The 23,487-nt window shown below is 36.4% G+C and overlaps 4 protein-coding genes across 7 annotated transcripts in view; 1 reads left to right on the top strand and 3 right to left on the bottom strand.

The window, feature by feature from the left end:
* Lim1 (LIM homeobox 1) overlaps positions 1–10,301 on the bottom strand; it is a 42,976-nt gene extending 32,675 nt beyond the window's left edge. The window contains exon 1 of the mRNA XM_018550932.1: positions 10,262–10,301. The gene's annotated coding sequence lies outside the window, so the exon portion shown is untranslated. The remainder of the gene's footprint in view (positions 1–10,261) is intronic.
* Positions 10,302–13,222: 2,921 nt separating this feature from the next.
* Positions 13,223–15,900, bottom strand: LOC108782671 (mitochondrial fission process protein 1). Of its 2 annotated transcripts, none has more exons than XR_001941002.1 (5): positions 15,597–15,873; positions 15,279–15,406; positions 14,908–15,205; positions 14,010–14,158; positions 13,223–13,274 (listed from the first exon to the last, which is right to left on the bottom strand). XR_001941002.1 is itself a non-coding variant. In XM_018550996.1 (5 exons), the coding sequence occupies exons 2-5, from the start codon at positions 15,652–15,654 to the stop codon at positions 14,106–14,108; spliced, it is 537 nt and encodes a 178-aa protein (XP_018406498.1). In that variant the 5' UTR covers positions 15,655–15,723; positions 15,869–15,900; the 3' UTR covers positions 13,763–14,105. The 2 variants fall into 2 exon arrangements, 1 of the variants encoding a protein (XP_018406498.1); XM_018550996.1 differs by lacking the exon at positions 13,223–13,274 and having other exon boundaries at positions 13,763–14,158; positions 15,597–15,723; positions 15,869–15,900.
* A 520-nt stretch (positions 15,901–16,420) lies between these two features.
* Positions 16,421–18,502, top strand: PIG-L (phosphatidylinositol glycan anchor biosynthesis class L). The gene is made up of 5 exons (XM_018550942.1): positions 16,421–16,948; positions 17,077–17,158; positions 17,722–17,918; positions 17,990–18,120; positions 18,202–18,502. The coding sequence occupies exons 1-5, from the start codon at positions 16,633–16,635 to the stop codon at positions 18,340–18,342; spliced, it is 867 nt and encodes a 288-aa protein (XP_018406444.1). The 5' UTR covers positions 16,421–16,632; the 3' UTR covers positions 18,343–18,502.
* A 684-nt stretch (positions 18,503–19,186) lies between these two features.
* Positions 19,187–22,970, bottom strand: M6 (neuronal membrane glycoprotein M6). 3 transcript variants are annotated; one of them, XM_018550943.1, is made up of 6 exons: positions 22,794–22,970; positions 22,525–22,701; positions 21,243–21,379; positions 20,974–21,156; positions 20,728–20,878; positions 19,187–20,516 (listed from the first exon to the last, which is right to left on the bottom strand). In XM_018550943.1, the coding sequence occupies exons 2-6, from the start codon at positions 22,526–22,528 to the stop codon at positions 20,203–20,205; spliced, it is 789 nt and encodes a 262-aa protein (XP_018406445.1). In that variant the 5' UTR covers positions 22,529–22,701; positions 22,794–22,970; the 3' UTR covers positions 19,187–20,202. The 3 variants fall into 3 exon arrangements, with proteins under 3 accessions (XP_018406445.1, XP_018406446.1, XP_018406447.1); XM_018550944.1 differs by lacking the exon at positions 22,794–22,970 and having other exon boundaries at positions 22,525–22,721; XM_018550945.1 differs by lacking the exons at positions 22,525–22,701; positions 22,794–22,970 and adding an exon at positions 21,786–21,924.
* Positions 22,971–23,487: the final 517 nt, after the last annotated feature.

A 23,487-nucleotide genomic window follows, 5' to 3' on the forward strand; every position in this document is an offset into this window, starting at 1 on the left:
TATATATATATATATATATAATCAGTATAGATACGAAATTTTAAACATTATTATTATCAATGGACATATATGTATAAAAAAGAAAACTGAGGTAGTGAATAATAACGATCAATTGTGCACGATTGCATGAAATTTTAATAGAGCGATTAAAATTAAAATACGTTTCCAAATTAATGACGTATATTTAACATAAAGTTAAAGTTGATTTTTTAATTCATTATATGGTAATTATAACTATTTTATTATTAACATTATGGTAATTACAACTATTAAGACTATTTTTACAAAAAGAAATTACGGCCGTACGTTTAAGCAGTAAATTATTATTTAATCGCGAAATCAATAATATAAATTAAGGTAACACGTTTAGAAACTAATCTCGTGATATAAATATCACGTATAAATATCACACAGAATTCCGATATTATCGCGTAACGACTTAAATGCTTGAATAACGGTCTTAAAGAATATAAGATAGATACATAGGGTGTTCACGTATCAATGTCGATTAAAGTAAATTGCTCAAACGATGTTATCCTCGATAGAGGCATTAGAAAATACTTAAAATAATTCTCAATAATTTTCCTTTGACATGAAATGATGTCTTAAATTTCACGGATATGTGCGAGTTCACACCAAAAAATTTTAGAACGCTAATAATCGTAAAATTCTTTTCTCATTCTTATATTACTTCGAATATAAAATTATTCTCAGTTTTATCAAAATATATTTATTCCTTCCGTCATCTAATTATCGAAATGTCGGATACTTATGCGGTCGCCTACCTCAGGTAGAGAAAACTAGTCACTCACGATTTGAAACTTCGCGTATGATTTTAGTAGGATAAAGTAAGAAACACAGGAAACCGTAGAAAGACCTAGTTAGACGAATCGCATAAACTAGATTAGGATTAGCGGGACGTGAGACGAAAATCCTGTTGATCCAGCAACATCGGATTGCTTAATCCGATTTTTTCCGGCTGAACGTCACTGCTCATGTCATGCCGGATCTTGTTTTGTTCCGTCAGAAGAGACTTTATCAAAACGTCTTTATATACACACATAATACACACACACACACACACATACACACACACATATATATATATATATATAATAATTTATAAATGCCAGAGCAATGACGAGAGAATGACAATAAGAATAATAATAAAAGATAAAATAATCTGAAATTTCGAATTTAATATAAATAGCATTTTACATCAGAAGAACATTTAAAAAATGCCAGAAAAAATTATAAATGCCAGAGCAACGACGAGAGAATGACAATAAGAATAATAATAAAACAAACCTGAAATTTTGAATTTAATGTAAACAATTATCTTTTTTACGTCAGAAGAATATTTAAAAAATTCTATTAAAAGACACACAGTATTTATATAATTTATTTGAATATAAGATATAAAATAATAAAACTCAATGTTAAACAGTATGATAATCTATAATATTAATACAAAGAAGTATAACAACAAGATTTTAAATTCGTAGAGGAATTCTCAGTTCTGTTTACACATATATCTATGTAATTCTCTCACGTGTATTTAAAGATAAAATCTCTGGTGCGCTCTGACATAAACATAAATCAAATCTTCCAACTTTGGTCGACAGTATAATTTTTAACTGTTTTATCTGTTTATCAGATTCGAAACTAACACTAAAGCAGCCAGAAATTCGCGAATATAATTTCCAATATAATTACATTCGACAGTCGCCTGTGTAAACTCATGTTTATTTCTATATATGACGTGTAAATACACATACATTGTATATATAAAATAAAAAATATACAAATATATGTGTACAGGAGCAACCCCACTCTCGTACATTTCGACATGCGCGTTTTCACCCTCGGACTTCACGGTTGACGACGCGGAGGGGATGAAGCAGGAGAACGAATTTCAGCGAATTACCTTAATCAGTCTAAGATCGCCTACGTCAGGTGCACCCAGACTTGACAAACCACTATCGCGACGAAAATTACTATTTTCCAAGAGCACGCCGACGATCTTGCCGACGGTGAATCGATTTGCCGACTTCGGTGAATCGGAGAGACCAATGGAGAAAAAAAACAAAATAACGCACTTAAAAATCTCAAGAAGATAGAATTTTAAAAGTTATCTCGATAATTGTGTTTAATTACATGAGACTAATTTTGAGATTACATAAATTTTTTGTAATCTATGACAAGAGATATACATTCTCGATGACAGTAAACTGAGTAATCTATATTTTTTGTCCTTTGTAAATAAATGATGAATTAATTCAAATAAAATAATAATTAGTAGTATGAAAAATTTGTGCAATCATGTCACATAAAAAACAAAATACTTCGAAAATAATTCTAGAAAAATATAAGAAAATCACATAAACTTTATTTACATATAAAAGATTCTTAAATTCAAACTTATTTTTTAATTTATAGATATATATGTATATATTTGTATTTCTCATAAATTATTTTAAGATATACAAAAAAGTAAATGACAATGAAGAGAAAATTAATTTTTTTGTGAAACCTTCTGCTAATTATAAAAGAAAAAAAATAATGAAATACAATAATTTATGTAATTATATTCAATATCGTACATTTTATCGTTATTACGGAATAATTATTCAGACCCATTTTTCGTCTTTCATGAGATAGCTTTGAACTAATTATGTCTGATCACACTTTTACTTATACTAGAATTATTATCCGAGTATTCCAAGCGGCTATTTAAAAATATAAATAAAACTTTGCGTGTCACATACAAAATTATGCTCGCTCGCACATGTGACAGACTTCGCTAAGGCAGGATTTAAATACATTAACATACCTTAAAAAGTTTCCAGCCTCCCCCTGTACTCGTATATACCTTACGAATAACTTCGGCCAAGTCGATCGCGGCGTAAGCGTGTAAAGACACTTCCCCACGTCATTTCGACCCGCGCAATTGCGACGTAGCGAGCGGAAAAAAAGTGCGTCGCTCCTTCGATCGCAGCATAGATTTGCATGCATAACGTCGCGGGATTGCATTCTCTATTGAGCGGTTCATTGACTTGTGATCTATTCGTGCGTGCAGCTTCTCACGCGTGACGTTTCTTTTGCAGAGAAAGAGAGAGAGAGAGAGAGAGATTCACGCCCTTCGCGGGATTGATCGAAATGGCACGGCGCTCCCGCGAACGCGGCAACGCGCGAAAATAAGCGGAAAAATCGTCCGCAAAAGTTTCGCATACAGCAACAGGTACTTTGCAGCAACGCGCCTTATACCAAGAATTCTCGTGAAGGAACCGACGATTTGCGCAAAAAGTGCTCTTAACTAATAGAGCACTGTGATTCTAGAAAATACGGTCAAACTTCTTGTTGAATCAAATGAAAAACGATTATTTTCAACTTATAAATTTTAAAATATCCAAGTGTAATGCGAGTTTGAAGTTATACATGTATGGTAATCAAAAATACACAGAAACATCATGGAAAATATAAGCGTATATGTTATACGTATACAAAGGATTGAATTAATGAAGCATAATAATAAGAACGATATATCACTCTTAATTATTGTCGATTTCTTTCTTTTTTCAGAGAAAAATCTTGGATCTCAAATCAATGTCAACCCAGACGTTACACGTTCCAAAGATACTTTGGCGTCAACAAGGTTGATCCCGTCTCACGCGTCGCGCGTATCTTGCACGGTTCTTTGGTGCATTAGGCATGACATTGGTCCGACGTTACGCTATAGGGGATACGTTACTTCAGAATCCATCCTATTTTACGCAAGATGCGCTATTCGAATAAAAAGGTTGCACGACACGCCTGCATAAATAACTATCGGGAATGCGATAAAACAAAATGCGGATTTAAAGAACGAATCTCACTCAGATTTTAAGCGTTTTACTCATTTTACAACACGTTCTCTCGTATCAATTTATAACAGATTCAGAGGATATATAAATACATGCCATATACACGTTTCTCTTGAGTTAGTCTAAAATATTCAACGAGAGAATAGTTCATCATCGTCACGAACTGTCGTATATACCAGAAATTTTCGTGATAAATTTTAATTATATAATAATAAACATTTTTTATTCATCTCAATTGACACATACACACAATTTCTAGAATATGTTTTTGCAAATCCTAATATCAGCAACAATTTTTTTATAATAAAAAACCAGAGCATTTTAGACATTCCGTTGATACCTGATCACAAGGAGCAACTGTACATATCTACAAAATCTTTTTAATATTTCTGAGCAGCGACATTCTCACATGCGGTATTTTATTAGTAGGATAGTGTGTCCACTTACTCACAAATAACTGACTTTGAAATTAAACTCCGATTTTGAATGAAACTCTGCTCCGGCGGAGCAACGTGCGCGGCGTTTTACGTTTAAAAGTAACGTCGCGCGCGATGGGGACCATTTGTGCTGCGGGGCCTGATGGTATAACGACTACTAGGTAAATGACTTTCGCATGTTTCTTACCTATGTTACAAGCCTGGGTGACGGGCAGGGGTGCGCAGCAACGCCCGCCAAGGGCCGTGACCCTTATCCGGGGGGTACCAACCCCCCCGGGGCCCCCTCCCCCGCCCCCGGCGCCCCCGAGCCCACCTTCGACGGGCCCGTATCGGCCGAACGGTCCCGAGGGCCCCAGTGCACCCACTTTTACTGCGTTGTTATCCCAACGGCCGTTAAATCGCACTTCTCACACTTTCCCCCCCGATGCCAATAATGCCAGCGTTTACTTCAACTTGCTTCCTCTCGTCACTCACTGCAAAATTTCCGCCCGTATTTGTTCCGCGCGCGCTGTCCTTACACCCCCTCACAGCGTGACACACTCGTACGAACCGACGACAACACTCTCGTGTGCGATCTCGTCCTGTCGTCTACGAAAACGGGGGGGTTGTCAACCTCGAATGGCGCGCGCGTTCTCTCAGCTGTCGTCCTGAGAACACCCTGTCGTCGTCATTGCGATCCGACCTCACTTGCTCTTTCGTTTGATCTCTTTATCGTCTCTCTCTCTCTCTCTCTCTCCCTCTCTCTCTCTCTCTCTCTCTTTCGGAGCACCAGATATCAACACTCATCCACTCATAATCTTGCCAGAGGTATCTCGTGCATTTTACGGCACATCATGATCATGATGCCGCCTATTCTAAAAATATCATGTCTCGAATGTGATCACGCGACGACCGACGATCTGGGTCCAGCACCCTTCACAGAGGGTTGCTTCTTTGTTCAGAATAGTTTCAACATGAAAGAACTCTGAGAACTCTTTGTCTGTATACAAGTGATCTCTCTGTTTTATGGATATCGTTTCGACTTCGCGGTAGATCCTCCCGTTTCGTCGACCGTGCCGGCGACGAAATCGATCTCGAAGATGAGAGAGAACGGCGTCGTGTTTTCGTCACGTTTGTTTCGTGTGCTCCCGGGGTGATCCCGGGTGTTTGTCCTAGCGACTTCTGGATCGGCGCGCGAGCCGCTGACCAACGAGCCGTTGGCCTTCTTTCTCTTTTTTCTCTCGCCCTATCTGTCGTCTCAAGGGGGAAGGAACCCCGGGTGATGCCGGCGTACGGCGCGATACGTCACGTCACGGCAGCGGCGGAGCGAACACGACGATGACGCGAGCACGCTCGCCTCGAGTTCGCCAGCCAACTGGCTGCACCTGCGGTGTCTGCGAGTGTCCCCCTCTTCGTCTCACCCGGAGTGCCTCCAGAACTCGCGCAACCGACGTGGAGCTGCAGCTACGCCCATTGGCCACGACCACCGTGGCAAACGTGGTACAACGACATCGGATTGGCCAGAAATGAGAGACACGGGCGTAGCCAAGTCGGAGCGCCGCCAGACATGGCCGTGGAATGGCTGCGGAGCCGCGTTCGCTTGCGAGAGGCGCTTCCGTCGTTGCTACTGCTGCTTCTGCCGCCGTTGCTGCTGCTGGCTGGCTGCTGTTGTTACTGGAAATAGGCTGGTGGTACTGCCGCCGCCGTCGCCGTCGCCGTCGCCGACGCCACCGCCGACGACGCCGCCGTCGCCACCGCCGTAGCCGCTCTTTCTCTCTCGCTTCTCTTCTTCGTCTGACACGCTATCGATCCCACAGCGTCGCGGAAGACGAGAGGGTAGATCGTCTCGCGAAATGCCACAGGTTTCAGGGAATCTTTACCTTTCGCGCCCGCGAAGTGTGTTCCTCCTCCTTCTCCTCCTCCTCCTCTTCCTCCTCTTCCCGCTCTTCGCTTGCTACATCACGCCGCTTCCACATTGCCGGTGTTCCATCTATTCTGCATTTACGTACCTCTTTACCTTTGCTTCTACATACCGTTCATTGTCTTCTTCCTGCATTATTTTTTCACGTATGAGCATCAACATCAGCTAATTCCTTTCTTTTATTTTCTATCACTGATGATTCCTCTTCCTGTGTTTTCTGTATCTATTCTATTGATCTATCTATATGGCTTTTTAAATATTTATCTATCTTTCTCTCCCCGATACGAGATCATCTTTTCCTTTATAAATGGAACGAGCACATGTTTGCTTGTTGTTCTTCATGACTCGACGTGGTGTATCATATTTTCATCCTTCTACCTTCTACATCAACTCCGCGTTAATTTCTTTTGCCTTTTTTCTCTTTCTTCCACGTTCCCGCTGCACAGCCTTTACTTCTTCCTTTTATCAATCCGTCATCCTTTCTTCCTCTCTTCCCAGTCGCTTCTTTATTCTCCTCTACCTGTCGATCGTACCTGCTTCTTTCGTATACCGTCTTACTCCTGCTTCCTTCTTCGTCATCCGCAATATCTTCCTTTTCTTTTTTCATCCTTCTGCATCTACCCCGTCATCATTTCTTTTCCTTTTCTCTTCGCCTTCTTTTACCAATCTGCTTCTCTCCTCTCTAGTTTTAGCCTCTTTCTACTTCACATTGCGTATCTGCCAGTCCTCGTTCTCTCTTCCGTACTTCCTCCATCTTGTTCTGTACTCTTTCCCATCTCCATCTTCTTTAGTTTTTTTTATCCTTTATTTTTCTATTCTGCCGTCCTCTTCTATCTCTCTTGATTTTCATCTTCTTTTATTATACAGGCGCTGGTACGTTTGTGAAATATGGCGCGTTATCGTAGGGTGCGCGAGTACCTAACCGACACGCGCTCCTTTCTATCGATTAAAGGACTCCACGTGCCATTAACCGAGTGGCCGAATGCTGCTACTGCTGCTGCGACAGTCTCGCTTTGCAGATTGAAGTACGAGTGAACGTATACGTCTCTTAATTATCTCGAAAATGTTTAAAATAGTTAAAAGTAAAATATCAAAAACACTCTATAGTTACATTTGTCGCAAGTAAATTAAAATTTATATTATTTCCATTGCATTGCTGCAAAATGAAGATGTAACCTCAATTCGTGAAATTTAATCAAAGGCAAATTTTTTATTAATATATTTATTCGTTATTCCTAATCTAATCTTGCAAAGAAATTGAGTCGTTAAAAAGCGAGTTTTAAAAAACCCGACAGGATTAAAATTCAGAACACGCAGACGTCCGCGAGACACCCGGTACAGAGCGGCATCACGAAGGATATTTCACGCGAATTGGAGATAAAGCGCACATCGCCTTTGCTTCGCCCGCGCATTTCTTCTTCCTAATCAGGACCAACGGCGGTTTAATGGGCCCTCTATATCGTACGACCGTAATTCGCCGTAATTAGCCGTAAAAAGAAGCAGCTCTATAAATTATATTGTTGCGCTCGGTTAGGCTTATTACGAGGGTCGTGGACGAGACGGACTACCGAAAAGACTAATGCGAGATTATTACGGGTTCCCGTGAAAAATCGCCCGCCGGTTAAAGGTGTCAATTCGTAACGGCGGAAACCAAAACATCGTCACGTTGTCAGTTTTTGTCGAACCGGAAGCTGGCGGCGATGTCGATCATAGCCCCAACGATATATATATGAATGCATCTGCGTGAATGGGCGTGTCGCATCCCCCGGAGATAAAAGCCTGACGCGGAATTCAGAACTTAATATCCTTCTTCTTAATGTCAGTCGATTCAACTTCGCGGTAACAGCGGGTGGTTGCACTCGGAGATTGTATCGTAATTAAAAAAAACTTCACCGAAGGCGGCATTGCGTTTTTAACTACTTCCTGATTCCCGGGAGACTTACAATTAGTAGAGCAGGTTACAGTAATATCGCAATAACAAACATACAAAAAGAAAAAAACATTAAATGATATCACATTATGCGACATACTATATTATATCACGTGCAAATACATTTCAGCAATACTACCGCTATATTACGCAAGTATTCCGCAAGTAGATACTTCAACATCGCTATGTACATTTGTCGCGATCTTACAATCAAATATTTCCGTGATTTTTCCGTGCGCTGCGATTACTGGGATGAAACTTTTTTGCAATTCGCGTATCCAACCAAATAAACGGATATATCGCAATGGACAAACGATAATTGCGATCTAATAGAAAGAAAGAGGAAGAACAATCGAGAGAAAAAGAAAACGGCAAAGGTGCGCTTTCGACCATTCGTGGCCGCGCTCTAAGACGCGGCTGTAAGCGACTATTTATTGCGGGGATTATCATGGGCTTCTGTCCATTCGAGACAATATTTACGGCCCGACCGTGTTCGCGAGCGTACGAACGAACGACTTCATTGCAATTGCGCGCCTGGAGGGTATTTATGGTAAGGGCTGCGTTATTAGCGCGGCTAAAACTTTACTGGCCGGAGTTGGCCGCCTCATTTACGGCCGCGCGGCGCCCGTAATCGCATAGTTAGAATTATATGATTACGAGCCGGCATGGTGTGCGTTATCGTCGATAGCCATTGAAATTCTTCAAGCGCCCGCGTAATTCCGCGCGCGAACGCGAGGGAGGAGGGCGCAAATGAAAGGGAGAGAAGAAGAACATATAGAGGGGAGAGGCAAAGTTAATTATTAATTATCGAACACGCGACGTGTCATTAGGAGCCCAGCAAGTAGCTCGACCGTATGCGCTTAAGAATCGTGCTATTAAATGTCTCAAGATTATTCGCGACTCCGTATTCGAAAACGGAAATGTGTTCGAAGAATAGAGAAGCTCATTTGCAAATATCGACGAAACAAAAAATATATATGTGATAACAGAGAAATAACGCGATTGCGTGCATAAAGCAACATGATACTGTTTTTCAATAATTTTAAAGTTAAAATTAATCTTTAATATAGACGATAATTTTATGATTCTTTACTACACATAATGGGCCGTTTGTGTCGCAAATTAATTTTGATTACTTTTACAGATATACAAAATAAATTAAGTGATTTTTACTTTAACATTTTTAAACAATATTTATAAAGTGCGTAGTAAAAATAAATAGAACAGATAGAGATAATTATTTAGCTGGGTATTCTTTTTAAAAAAAGTGCGGGACTCGATCATAGGTACTAAGAGTTTAAATTAATAATTCTAAAATTATATAAAATTAAATTTTTCAATAGATTTAACATTCTTCTTAAAGAGTAACTTCTTGTAAAGTTAATTTAAAATAAATTTAACAATTTAACTTCATCCGATTAATGTTACAAGATAAATATTTCAAAAGTTATCGTTAAATTATCGTTTTTCTAATAAATCTAATTTTTCAAAATAAATTTGAAATAAATTTAACAACATAACTTAAGTATTCGGCTGATATGATAAAAATGATAAATATTTCAAGAGTATTACGTGCAAGAATTATGAAAGACTTATTGGCAGTTAGCAGATTTTTAATCCGCGTAATCGCAAACTAATTCTAACATTTTTCTTTCCTTGTGAGAAAGTAATTCTAACATTTTACTTTTCTTATGAGAAAGAACATCAATATCAACTTCTCTATTAAAATAAAAAATAGTCATTCAAATAAATTCTATAACGAGAATTATATATGTATGTATAATACATTATATACTTATTTCTATAGCATTTTCGAAATCAAACAGTATAATAATAAATCTCATCGTAATTAGAAAATGTTTTCAAATTAAAAGCATTTAACATATAATCATATTTTTAAAGTTCTCATCTCCCCGAAATGCTAATAAACTCACATGATGAATTTTAAACTTTAAAGTTTAAACCATAAAGAAACAATCATTTAAAACGAACTTCTCTATAATCAATCGCACATGAAATCTGTACCTATGTCATTTTTACTCAAAGACTTTCCTTCGACATATCATAGAGATAAATAGAGTGATTAATCTCAGTAATGAATAATAAATAAAATAAATTACGAATCACTCACCATTCGCCACTGCTTTCTTGTTGTCTGATCCCTTTTCGAGATATTCCTTCTCCTCTCTCATCCTTCCATTGTCGCTCCTTCATGGGGATCACAGAACACTGACACTAAATACTAGCGAAAATACGATTAAAACGACGACCGACACTCGCGGAGAGTTAATGGAGAACGCTATATATTGCATCACAACGGGACAGTAACACACACAAAAATACAAACATGAGATTCGAAACATTCGCGATATCTTCCAAATTGATATGAGGAGAATTTGAAACTCGCACGGCCAATTTTATACCGACTGCTTTCCTTTTAAGAGACACACTCGACACAACACAGAAAAAAATTCTCATTTTTAACCGATTATATTCTATTCAACGTAATCATTGTTTCTTATATAAACAACGATATAAAATCTTTTTTCAAAAATTTGAGACTCAACTTCGATCAACAATATTCCGCAATATTCTTATATCAACAGTGTTAAGTTCTAATTCTCGATTTGAAGATATCGTATAATCTTCTCCGATATATTATTCTCCCTCAAATTAAGAAAATTATTATTGATTAAAGAATAAAACAGTATATTTTTCTTGGTATAACTAGATCAATATCTTCATGCAAGCAAATTATGTCAGTTTGACGCTAAATAATCTTACTTCAAGTCTTACGTGTCAAAAATAAAAATATTTTCAAAATAAGAATAGTCCTTTTCTGTGAAACGTCGTTCTATTTTTGCTACTCATTGAATGTCAAGAAGGATAGACATTGCCGACTGTGCCTTGTAAAGGAAAGCAGCCTCCATCTATTGCGCATAACGCAGCATTACCTTCGTCGACGTATTTCTTTGAGAGACAGATACGTTATGTATAGATACACGCGCGCTTGCGTTTCAGGGCGATTATGGTTGCAATAAACATGCGCGACTTGCGATCGTAGCCAATCAACACGCTTGAACAATTTGTGCTCTTTAGATTCATTCTAAAGAGTGAAATTTCGCTGAAGATTAAAAATTTTTTTTTAAGAGGGGATTAAAAATTCTTTTTTCTTTTTACTTTAGAGTAAAATTTCAAAAAATAAAAAGAGTAAATTAGATCTTGTTTAGTCGATGAGTGTCAAGATGCGGAGCTAATCGTATTGTATTTGCGGATGCAACGCGTCGTCGCGACGTCGCCCAATCTTGGAGTTGATCCGTTCCACACTGACGACATTTATCTGATTGGAAAATTCGAGAGCGACGTCAGTAATTCACTCTTCTATCGCACGACACGACGCGATCAGTTTGATATATCTAATTGAGGACAAGCCGGTCAATTCGAAAATATACGATCGATATTCAATATCGTGTACCTTTAACGCGCAAAACCAGTGAGATAAGAGTATTATTGATAAATATCGATACACCGTATAGCTTCTCGCGTTACTCTTCATTCTGATTCGTGTATTATTCCACGCTTTCGGAAATAATAAAAAAGAAATTACGACCAAAACAACTTTCGAGCGGAACGTTCGAGATATATCCGAGTCGAAGCGTTAAAAAAGCAATTAAATGTTGCGATGAGACGGTAATGCACGACTCTCCATTCAATCCGAGAGTCCCCCATTCCCTTTATCCTTTCGATTCTCGTTCCGAGTGGATAAAATTGCGCGGTAATACCTGCTTCGAAAAGAATTCCGATACGACGAGTCGACAGCGGTGGATCATCTAACCGACGATTTCTAATCATGTATCGGATGTAATGGAAAACGATCACGTTTCACGTTTATAGCGTCCGCAGTTCGTAATCGGAAAAATAACGCGACACGTAGAGCGACACGCGCCGTTGCCGACCTGTTCAAAGGTCCGCGTTCGAATGGTAGCGCGGTAACCTTCATGCGTAGGCAGTTACGCACGATACTACTATAAGAGGGTATATACGATACCGCGCGAAAACAAACGCCCACAGCCATTGCGTATAACGTCAATTTTGAATTCGAAGAAGCCACAATATAATACGACATGCAGCGTCACATACCTAATAGGAAAGATCTGATATTTTGAAATCAGTTTAAACGCCGATACTCGAGTGAGCGGACAGTGGCGTATACCGTTGGCATGTATTGTTCTTCGAAATGTGTAATCGTGACAGGTACCAGCGAACGCGAAATGCGATCATTCTCTTTGTTAGGATTGGTGATTTTATCCCTATAGTGTTGTTACAACGGAATTTCATCATTGATTCATTATATCGATGCATATTCACCGAAGCAGTTATCGTAAATTATTCACTCGCAATGAAAAATGAAAAGAATAGAATTACTGCATTATTGGTATGGATGTAAGATTTTTGAGTGAACCAGTTTTGAATTGAGTGCAAAGTAATACTTGCATCAAAACAAATTTACAATATTTTTGCTATACATATATATATATATATATATATAATATATATGAGTATATTATGGTTAATTTAAGCATAGTCTTTTTTCTGTGTAATAATATATTATGTGAAATTTTACAATTTCCAATTCAAACAAACTGCGCGCCAATTATTTGTCGGTAGAAACACAGTTTTAAACTGAAGTTGAAGTAAATATTACACATTAAATTAACAAACAATTTAATATTATTGATGCTAATAAATATAAGTTTGTATAAAATAAATTGACAAGTTATTAGCATCAATAATATTAAATTGCTTATCAATTTAATTTATATTATGTGCTTTAGCTTTTTTCAGTTTAAAACTATTTTAACGACAATAAATAACCGGCATGTAATTTATTAGAACTGGAAATTGTAAAATTTATACATATATTATTAAACACTAAAAAACAACTTTAACTGAAAATGACTTTCTTCTTACTTATTTGAATTGAATCTCTCGGTCCATTTTCACTTAATATGGTTCCATATTTAATTGTTTAACGCCGCTTTAACGTTTCGATTCAAATATATTTTGTATATTGAATATTTCGCCAATTCTCCCGTTTTCTTTACATTTCTTACAATTTTTCCGTTATTTACCGTATTTATTATCTGTAAAACAAAAAATAAGTATGTCAATTACTTAAACAGTATTATATAGAATATAATAAAAACGATATGTTTAAAAAATGACGCGTCATCGAAACGTTATGTAGATTTACGAAAGATTCACTAGTCTTACTCTTCTAATGATGCGAATTATACAATTCGATATATTTTTTCTTTAAGAAGATCGCCGTTGGTTTTTTTCGGAATAAAAACAAGGATCTGGAAGAATTCCGGAGAATTGTGCGTACATTTGAAATCGTCTTACAAATAAAATTAAAAAATTATTTTTGAGCATTACTAAAATGTCGCTGATACGAGATATAAAGGAATTAAGATATAAAAATAAAAGAATCTAACGGATCTTAGTATAGCTAATTCTCTGTCGATTCTGAAATTCAATTTCGCGAAATGGATACATGTCAATGTATTGCGTCATTTATTCTTTGCGGAAAATTCATGGCGTTATCTACAATCATAAATTACTCCAGGGAAAACACTTAGTCGGTGCCATTGATGTCTTAATGCGGAACTCGCTCAAATCGCTGTTAAAAAAATGTATATCGATTACAATCGCATTTATCGTGAGCGCGGACCTCAGATTTAGCCGCGATAGCGAGGGAAATTGTGTGGTACGGGCAGATAATAATCTCGTAATCGGCGCTGCTTGCGTATAATTATGACGCCGCTACAATGTGGTATTATTTTTTGCATGATACATTTTCATGAAACGGGTGTTACCCTACATCGCGCCATTATTAACCGCCGTGGAAGCCGCGTAGAACCTTTCGCCATGCATAACTTGCGAAACCGTTTCTTCACTTCACGGAACCTTGACTAAATTCTTCTTATATCATGACGATAAACTTCTTTCGTCGACGCGTTGCTTCCTTTGTAAATTTTTAACGAATGATTATTATAAATTTTCTATTTAACACAATAACGAGAGAAAAATGAAGGAAACAATATATTGTAAAAATTACTAATAATGCATTAAAGCGAAAGTAATAGTATAGGGTTTAGACGACGATTACGAGATAATATAGGGAATGTGAAATCAATAACTTTATTCAATAGCTTAACAATTGTGGCATGAAAGCCAGCTAAAAATCTTAATGCACATACAGCTGTACAATATAATAACTATATAATGTAGCTGTATAATATGTACATTATAACAAAAATATTTAACATTATTGCAATTAGCAGTAAGATATTCTAAGTGCACTGTGTTGTACTATCTCAGAATACATTTGGCAGTAATACTGTACTGTTTCTAAACCAAGAGAGGTCATATAAATGTTTCGATAAATATTATTGTAAATTTAGCTTTTCTTTTAAATTTAGTATCTTATAAGTATTTCTTATCTCGTATATCATATTACAAAGAATTTTAATTTACATTTTGATTTTGAAAAAAACTTTTAGGCATCAATTTGATCATCGTTATCCTTATACAATAAAGATCATAAAAAATATGATTATTATTCTTTCATCAATATTAATACAAAGTCTTGTAATTATTTTGTGTAAAAAATAGAATAAATTCTGTAATATATTTATCAATATAGTTTGTAAGCACGACCTCTCTTAGGTTACTATAATCAATTAACTACATATTGTTATTCATGTTTTATACCGCATAGAGGCCCTTTTGGATGGTATCCTGTCCATTTCCTATAAGTGACATCCATTGCTTCCTCCACAGCATGATCTATAGGATGTATTATGAAAGGAATAGAAACCAAACCAATAAGCGTAGAGATCCAAGGCTTCTTCCAAGCTGCCCTTGTACTTTTTCTTTGTGCGAATTGAACTGTCGCACAAATACGATTTATGGTAAAACCAGGAACTATCACCGACGCGAATGCCTGCCATAGCAAAGTGTCTGATGTGGATAATAGGACATTTTTAATTTTCTGTGGAGTAGCATCTGCCTATAATAATTAAAATCATTAAATATGACCAATAATTATTTCCATTCTATTGAATCAAAAATTCTTGCAGTACTTGGTAAACTTTTACACCCTTGTGTATCGTATCAGCGAGAACATATCCACTCGATAACACATAACTGGACCATACAATAGACTTAGGCACCAGACTTCTAAATGCTTCTCCAACTTCATTTGCATAACCTAAAAAAACCTTGTTAGTAAAAAATATATATATATATAAATTTTTTCCTTAAAATACCGATGTACCATCTGACTTTACTAATTTCTTTAAAAACAATGATTTAATATTACACAAAATTGTGAAATATAAAATAAAGAAAAGATGACAGAAAACTTCAATAACAGCATTCAACGATCTCTTTGCCATTACCTAAATATCTTACATACGTGTCTCGATACAAGTCCACCTCTTCTTGATCGTTCTTCATCCTGGAATTTTCGATTTCCCGATTACCTTTCGCACATAACCTGTGGCAGACACTTCGCGGCGTTCAGTACTAAAAGAATATTCAGCATAGATATCTGCCGACAAAATGTTTATAAAATCTTTTCTCTATTCGTATTCTTATCTAAGTATTTAAACATTCTTAAAAATAATTATTTGTATATAGAAGGAAAAATTGTGGTAGAAATTAGAAATACCATTCTAAAACGGATCGCAAACAGTCATCAGCTGACTACTTAAATGTAGCGAATGTAGCTTTGAGAGATTTCGAGTCTCGAGGAATCGAAACTCGCAATCGAAGATCGATATATTGCTATCGATTTTTTGCTATTGATTTTTCAAAACTTTCATTTTTAAATTTTCTATTAAATTTACTTTAATCTTTATATATACACAGCGTTTGAATTACCAAGCGATAGTCAATTATCATATTAATTAACTTAATTCTAATTATATTCTGCATGACGTTAATGTTAATTGCAATTATCCAATTAAAAAAAATCTCTGATATTCCCTCTCTTAATGCACTGTCATACAATATAAATTTAGAACTAATTTTTACAATTAACGAGATTAACAAACTATATTTTATATATATAAAATAATTATCTCGGTTATCTAGGAGTTGACATGTTAGAAACATATTAATATATTGCTTTACAACTCTGTGTCTATCACTTTATTCTCATTCTATTTCTCTTTTCTTCTTGAATATCTCCCCAAATTCCTCCTAATTCTTCTTTGCTTCTCGTGTCATTCGTAAAATATACCGAAAACGGCGACTGCTCAGACTTCTCAATCGGAGCGACCTAACCTCAAATTCGACTACGACGACTACTCGGACTACTTTGCAGTGACGAGAATGTTACGTTCATTATATTCTCGTTCGTGAGCGATAATTCGCGTTATGACGGAACCGCGATAGTCCACGCGTGTTGTGCACGTGAATATCATCCCTGGGATGATGGCCGATCTGGAGTACGCGCGGCTGTACCTCAGCCTGCAGCTCAACGAAGCGGTCTGCTGGTGGTGTTATTATATCCGCGAGATCTCATGGCAGTTGTTGATTGCCCTGCTAGCCTATCTCTGTGTCTGTGTTTTCCTTTACGCAGTCCTAAAACGGGTGGGTCATACTGCTTGGCAACTGCCAGGTCCACCTAGTAGGCTTCTTTTGGTCACCGCTCATCCAGACGACGAGGTGATGTTCTTCGGACCACTGGTCTATTGGTTGACCCATTCCAAAGCCAGCGAGATCTACCTGCTGTGCTTATCCATGGGTACATGTCACTAGCGGACCACTGTCGTCCAGGATCGCGAGCAACGATCCGGATTAACCGACAGGAATAAACCAGGCTACACGTCACACAAACGCTGTGTCTATTGATGTTTACCAGTATGCTTGCAGGTGGGGACAGAAGGAGGATAGACGAGCTGTGGGACTGTACTAAGGTGTTGGGAATTCCAGAAGCCAATGTGACGATTATTATGTGAGTGTGCTTAGAAAACGTCACTTGCAAACACTCAGGCTCAGTTCCACTTCTCATCTTTTTCTAATTCTAAGAAAAATAAAGAGTAAATTAAATCTAAATTAAAGTTAATTTTACTTGGGTAAATACCGTTTACCGGTTTTACCAGGCTACACCTGATTCAACTACGCATTATTAAAATAGGATATGACAAATCCCTGATACCATAAATAAAACATTTTTCACAATTGTTCTGTCATCATAATAAAAATATTTTTGAATAATTTTATCCAAAAACCAAATTTAGTATAAAGTATGCTAAAAATTTTATATTGATTTGAGTTCTTAAATTAGCTGGGCTTTAATAAATTTCATCTAAATAACACTGGCTTAAATATTTTTGTTTCAAAAATTATCATAGAAAAAATTGCTTAATACTAATAGTATATTTAATACTATAAAAGTGTGTTGTGTCTAATTTTTGCAAAATGCAAAAACTGAACAATTTCATTCAAGTGCAATGATGATATAACAAAATAAAGATAATTATCTGCTGTATAATAGTTGGATAAATGAATGTACAGGAGTGGCGAGCTGCCAGATGATCAAGGCATACAGTGGCCAACAGACACAGTTGCAGAAAGCATCTTGCAATACATAGAAATGTATAAAATCAACGCTGTCGTGACATTCGATAAATACGGAGTCAGCCGGCATAAGAATCATATCTCCTTGTATTTTGCAATCGCCGCATTATGCATAGAGAAAAAAGTACCTTCTTGTCAGTATCATTCATACAATTGATGTACAAATATAGCAGGCTTGTATAACATAAATCTGATCATGTTGCAGATTGCAAGCTGTATGTATTAGAATCTGTTAATATAATCAGGAAGTATATTCAATTCTTAGATTTGCCCGTCAGCTTACTCTCAGCCTCATATTGGTATCTAGTGACATACGAGCAGAAACGAACAATCAAAGTAAATCAAAACACTCTGTTTAATTATAATTAATCATCCTTTAACACAAACGTCTTTTTTAACGTTTTCTTTCCCTTGCAGAGTGCCATGGCTGCACATAAGTCCCAGTACGTCTGGTTTCGAAAGTTGTACATGATCTTTTCACGGTACACGTTTATCAACACTCTTCAAGAAGTCAGTGCCCTCGATCTGGAGCTGGACCTCCAGTTCGACGAGGACTGAACGTTATGCGACGAACGAAGAATTGTACAAAATATGTAATTAACGATCATTGTACATACTTTGTCTACCGTATTAAATTACATAACTATGTACCAAAGCTACAAAAACTAGCTAATTAATACGAAAACTTTGGAATATATGCAGAGACATATACTTTATAAGAAGGAAATATTTTTTTATTTATATAATATAATAGAATTTACATCATAGTTACTTTCGAACAAGAATACGGCACGTAATTTTTACAGCGCGCAAATCAGATTTCTTTCCTTAATAAAAAATATACATATAGCGTGCCATTTTACTCTTCCCTATTGTATATACAACCTTTTGTAGCTGCATATAAATTTAAATTGTCATTTGATATGTGTATAACTTTACTCATCAGGTGTGTATAATAAAGAAATATTAAATTATTATAGATAAAAGATTGTATTTCTAATTTAAGTTGCGAGCCGCGCAAGATTTTTCGCCCGGTAATTCGCATTAGAGAAAATTAGCAGTCATTGTCAAATCATTTGAGCAAGTAATAATGTGGCGAGTATCGATCTCGCGATTGTACGTATATTTCTTTATTTGTGCCTCAACATTAATATTTTATAATATCATAGACCTTCGTTTAGAGCAAAAATTCATTTCTTTTTATTTTGGCACAAGTAACATGCATAGAAGAATTTGTAACTTTCGTTTCTTTTTCTAATATTTGATAGCGGAATGCATTTATTATTCGGAAAAATATATTGTTCTTTTCACAACAAGTCGATATTATACATATACACGCAAATAATGAAGTATCTACGAATATATAGATATATTCTTTCATATGCACGGACGTTATGTTTTCTGAACATTTTCCATAGAAAACTGCTTATGAAATATAAGCTATATGAAATATAAGCTTTGTTCTGTATAATTGCACAAACGACATGAATATTTCATAGCAAATAAACTGGGAAGATATTTAACGAAAATTTGATGAATAATATTTTAACAATTACGATATATGCGGTCGTTGTTTGATCTTTTTTTTATGTACTATTTAATATACATAGTTGTCTCTTTTATTATCCTATTCTAATTTTCCCAGCGTGCTTTAAATATCCGTAATGTAATGAAAATATATGCATAGTAGCCTAGCATGTAAACATGTAATATATGTATATTAAAAGAAATCTCTTTCGTAAAAAAATCTCAGTACTGAAGACATAGACACGTAATACACATAGTCCGTTAATTAGCCCTAATACCGAAAAATTAGATCGGCAAATGATAAAGTCATGAATTCTCGCATAATACTATTATCCACAATATAATGTGCGTGTGCATTTTTATTTCACATCAAAGTGAAATAAAACAACACTTCAAGTAACAAAAATCTTTGCGCTGGAATCTTGTACGTTTTGACATACACAGGATAGATTTAAAATACTTTTCCTACGAATATGAGTTTAGGGAATGATATTCGTCGTGAGCGAACAATGCCCTAGACCAAAACTCTACAAATAATCTCGATTTGAATCGAGCAATCCGCGTCAAAAATGAAAATCTTATTATAAATCGATGCATGCTTCAATAAAATCTTTTTTACATAAAAAAAAAACGAATAGATGCTTACATACGATAGTCGCAAATATAATGGACGGCATATAGAGTTGGTTCCCGCAAGATCCTCTAATCAAGTAGACTACTGTAACGGCAACAGACACACCGCAATGAGCAGAATACCGAATTTAGGTACATAGAGAAAAGGAAGTAGTATCCGGAAGAGATTTCCAATCATAAGAATGACCTACGTAGATACTCAAGTAGATGATGTTCCCTTTACAAGGGGTTCATAGTGAAGATCTCGCGGGCCGTATCCTAGAACCTGTCTTTACCGCGATGAGAGCCAAGAGTACCCATTCCCGACTGAGGGGAGTCCGGATCGGTCGCATCCTGTAAGTACTGCAGTTCCTGCAGTTCCTGGAACTTTTCATGATCTCGTATATGTGCATAATTAGCAGATAAGCACATCAGATAGTGTATCAAGCTTAGAATCACAAGCATGCTCGCCGCGGTCGCCAAAATGAACATCACTTCAGCTTTCTCCACAAAATCTTTACAGAACAGCTTGACTTCTTGGGGTCCACATACTTGCATGTCTTGCACCCGTGTATTATTTGGAAACATAAAACCTGAAATAGCATAAATTTGATTGTTCTTTATCAGTTCTTTTGTACAATAACGAATATTTAATATACTATATTTAAATACTATAAAATAGTAATTATAATATATTGAAATAAGGTAGCCATTTTATAAAAATAGAAGAAGAAAATACGATTTTAAATACAATGTTCTAATTTTAATCTATTCATATATTAATTAATACATGTGAAAACTTACTAAATTGAGTAAAATCAATACAGTCGTCAAGAGATTGAACACGTGGATTGCTGCACAAATTCCAGAATATGGTGAATATCAGCGTTGTAATAATTAGGAATGAGAATATCAGAAGCCAAACTATTTGCAGAATGTAGATGATAACCATAAACTGAAAAATTAAAGATGTACCATGTAGTCATCAAAAATTTTTTCACTACTAATAGGAAAATATTCTAATAAAGATCTGATACTTGAAATACTTACAACAGCACAAGAGATACGTCCACCCACTCGAGATTGCCATGCACGGTAGACTTTGTGCCTCGTAGCACCAGTTGCAAGACAACCAACACACAAAATCATGAATCCTAAAGCTGCCATGCATGCTCCGATTGATGCAAACACTAACTGCACCACTTCCAACCATCCAATATGTAGGTGAAATACCTAAATAAACAAAAATTTGATAATTAGAAATTTATAGAATCTAAATCATTTTGAAAAAATGTATCAAAAGTTCTTATGCTTTTTACCTGATCCATCATAAGAGCACACAATGTTGCACCTCTGTACATGGTTCCGCAGAAGATTCCAACTCCCAGGCAACACATAATGGTCGCTATAAGAGTCGCATACGGCACTCTGGCCATACATTCGTTGCACATGTTCCCTAAACAAGTAAATTTCTTTACATTTGTAATTTTATTATGGGAAGCGCTATATATTCATTTATAAATTTAGTTGAAGTCATTCACAATAAAAATCTAGACATTATAATATAACATCACAAATAAATTTTACACAATCTAAACCGTAAACTATTATAAATCGTTGAGATAAATTTCATTTAACAAAATTCATTGTAAAAAAAAAGGGGGATTTAATTTTTAGTATATCTTTACAAGTCTATGTCATGTTCCGATGTATAACAGACAATAATAAAAATCTATAGTTCATGTTACATGTACTATAGATTTTCAGTCTGACACTAGTATTAGTAACAATATATATTGAATAATGGCCTACGTTTGTACCATTTATTATCACGTTTCAATGGCACTTTTAAACATACTTACTGCAACTTTGTTCGTTCGAATATAAACCGTGTAGACTATGTTCAGAAAACCTATCCAGACTAGCATTACTCCCGAAATTGCCACGCAGTGGCAGGCTTTCTCTAGCTTGACGTAATTCACGTAATCTTGCCATTTTACAATTGTAAGAGTAACAATAAATAACTTAACAGTAACAATAAATGAAGAACGCGTGGTGAAAACTGGGCGTTTAGTCAGTGACTAAATCATACTATCGATGATGACTAATCATTTATCTACAGTTCAGTCAGATAACGCGCGACATGTGCTGAGTATGTACATTCGCTAATGACGCCAGTTCATTCACAAACTCGGTAATATAAACGTGTCGTTAGCATACTAAGACGTTCCGTCTTGGACAGAAATATTATAATTAGCGCGTGGTGTCTATTATTATCGACACCATTTTTGCTTGCGTGCGAACGTCATCTGTCTCTTAATGAAACTTAACAAGCTTTCTTGGAATTAGTTTACGCTAAAGCAATTATAATTTACATCACGTCAGAATTAGCTCAATGTTTATTAATGAACATTGAGCTAATTTTGTGTGATCCAACGTATTAAATCTGAAAGCTCGAATGTTTACAACTGTATAGCTGCCGTTGTTATGACGCCCACTGTGGTTCAACAATCCCAAATTGGACTACGAGCATCACACAATCGCGTTAATTTACAAGGGAAGAGCGACAGGCAGATTTTTGTCAATATTAGTATGGCTTACCCATTTTCGTAGTTCGCGTCGCCCGCTTGAGATTAATGAAGAAGAGACAGGATGGGCAGCGCCCGTGACGTCGCGGAATCCGCGATTACAGCACTCGTTTCTCGTTAATTACAGCAACGATCACACGTTCCACGGTCGCAGCAGCGAAGGACATCCCACTCACGATTATTGCAATCGCTGGATGTAAAAGAGAAACAAGGCGGATAAAACTGACGAACTCGATAGATTCCAAATTCCACTAACTAGTCTGTGCGAGTTCTTATGCTTACAGGCCTTTGATCTCCGCGTTCACAGAACTTTAGATGATTTACTACTGCGTTGCTCGCTTGTTTACCATCTGTCAAAATCACTCCGCGAGACGACGCGGCTAACAAACCACGCGAACTATCTGTGAATAGCTCCACGGATGATCTATCTCAATATTATCAGTCTTATCACATGCGCACACGTCGGATTTCAGGAATCACGGGCAACACTTCCACAAGATACCTCCGGCCAAAGACAGCATCAACATGGCGTCACGGAGCGCGTCCGTTACGTTCCGTATGGTGAATGGGATCGTTGCTCCTACAACGTCGAATCGGTCGAATCGTAGGGCGCGCCGTTGTAGTAAACGCTCGCTAAAACCGTCGTTCCCTTCAATGGAGCGAGGCTTGGCGGGAGTGACGATGACCGGCTGTGACCCCGATTTGATCGGGTTGCGGTAAATACGCCAAAGCGATCGAAGACTGTACTTTAACAATCTGATATGTCGATAGAATTTCAAAGGATCAATTTGAAAGGGTCGCAGGAAGATAATGTGAGAAAAAGAGAAGCCTACTGTAATATTTTCATGTGAAAAATGGAAATTATTCTATTTATTTAATTTATTACAAATTCTTTTTGCATTGCTATTCGGCAGAAAACAGCAATCATAATTATTTAATATATCGTCTATTAATAAAAGTAACAATATACCTGCAC

Source organism: Cyphomyrmex costatus, unplaced genomic scaffold (genome assembly GCF_001594065.2).
Source record: "Cyphomyrmex costatus isolate MS0001 unplaced genomic scaffold, Ccosl1.0 scaffold132, whole genome shotgun sequence".
Lineage (NCBI taxonomy): Eukaryota > Metazoa > Arthropoda > Insecta > Hymenoptera > Formicidae > Cyphomyrmex > Cyphomyrmex costatus.

Bases quoted from the DNA above. Each gene is read 5' to 3' on its own strand.
- LOC108782671 (XM_018550996.1), bottom strand. From the start codon at position 15,654: ATGAAGAACGATCAAGAAGAGGTGGACTTGTATCGAGACACGTATGTA. The intron at 15,407-15,596 runs GTAATGGCAAAG...AGGTTTTTTTAG, and splicing joins CACGTATGTAAGATATTTAG to GTTATGCAAATGAAGTTGGA. The intron at 14,159-14,907 runs GTATAAAACATG...AAATTTACAAAG, and splicing joins TCCAAAAGGGCCTCTATGCG to GAAGCAACGCGTCGACGAAA.
- PIG-L (XM_018550942.1), top strand. From the start codon at position 16,633: ATGATGGCCGATCTGGAGTACGCGCGGCTGTACCTCAGCCTGCAGCTC. The intron at 17,159-17,721 runs GTGAGTGTGCTT...ATGAATGTACAG, and splicing joins GCCAATGTGACGATTATTAT to GAGTGGCGAGCTGCCAGATG. The intron at 18,121-18,201 runs GTAAATCAAAAC...TTTCCCTTGCAG, and splicing joins AGCAGAAACGAACAATCAAA to AGTGCCATGGCTGCACATAA.
- M6 (XM_018550945.1), bottom strand. From the start codon at position 21,918: ATGGCAAGATTACGTGAATTACGTCAAGCTAGAGAAAGCCTGCCACTG. The intron at 20,879-20,973 runs GTAAGTATTTCA...TTAATTTTTCAG, and splicing joins GACGTATCTCTTGTGCTGTT to TTTATGGTTATCATCTACAT. The intron at 20,517-20,727 runs GTAAGTTTTCAC...ATGCTATTTCAG, and splicing joins TATTGATTTTACTCAATTTA to GTTTTATGTTTCCAAATAAT.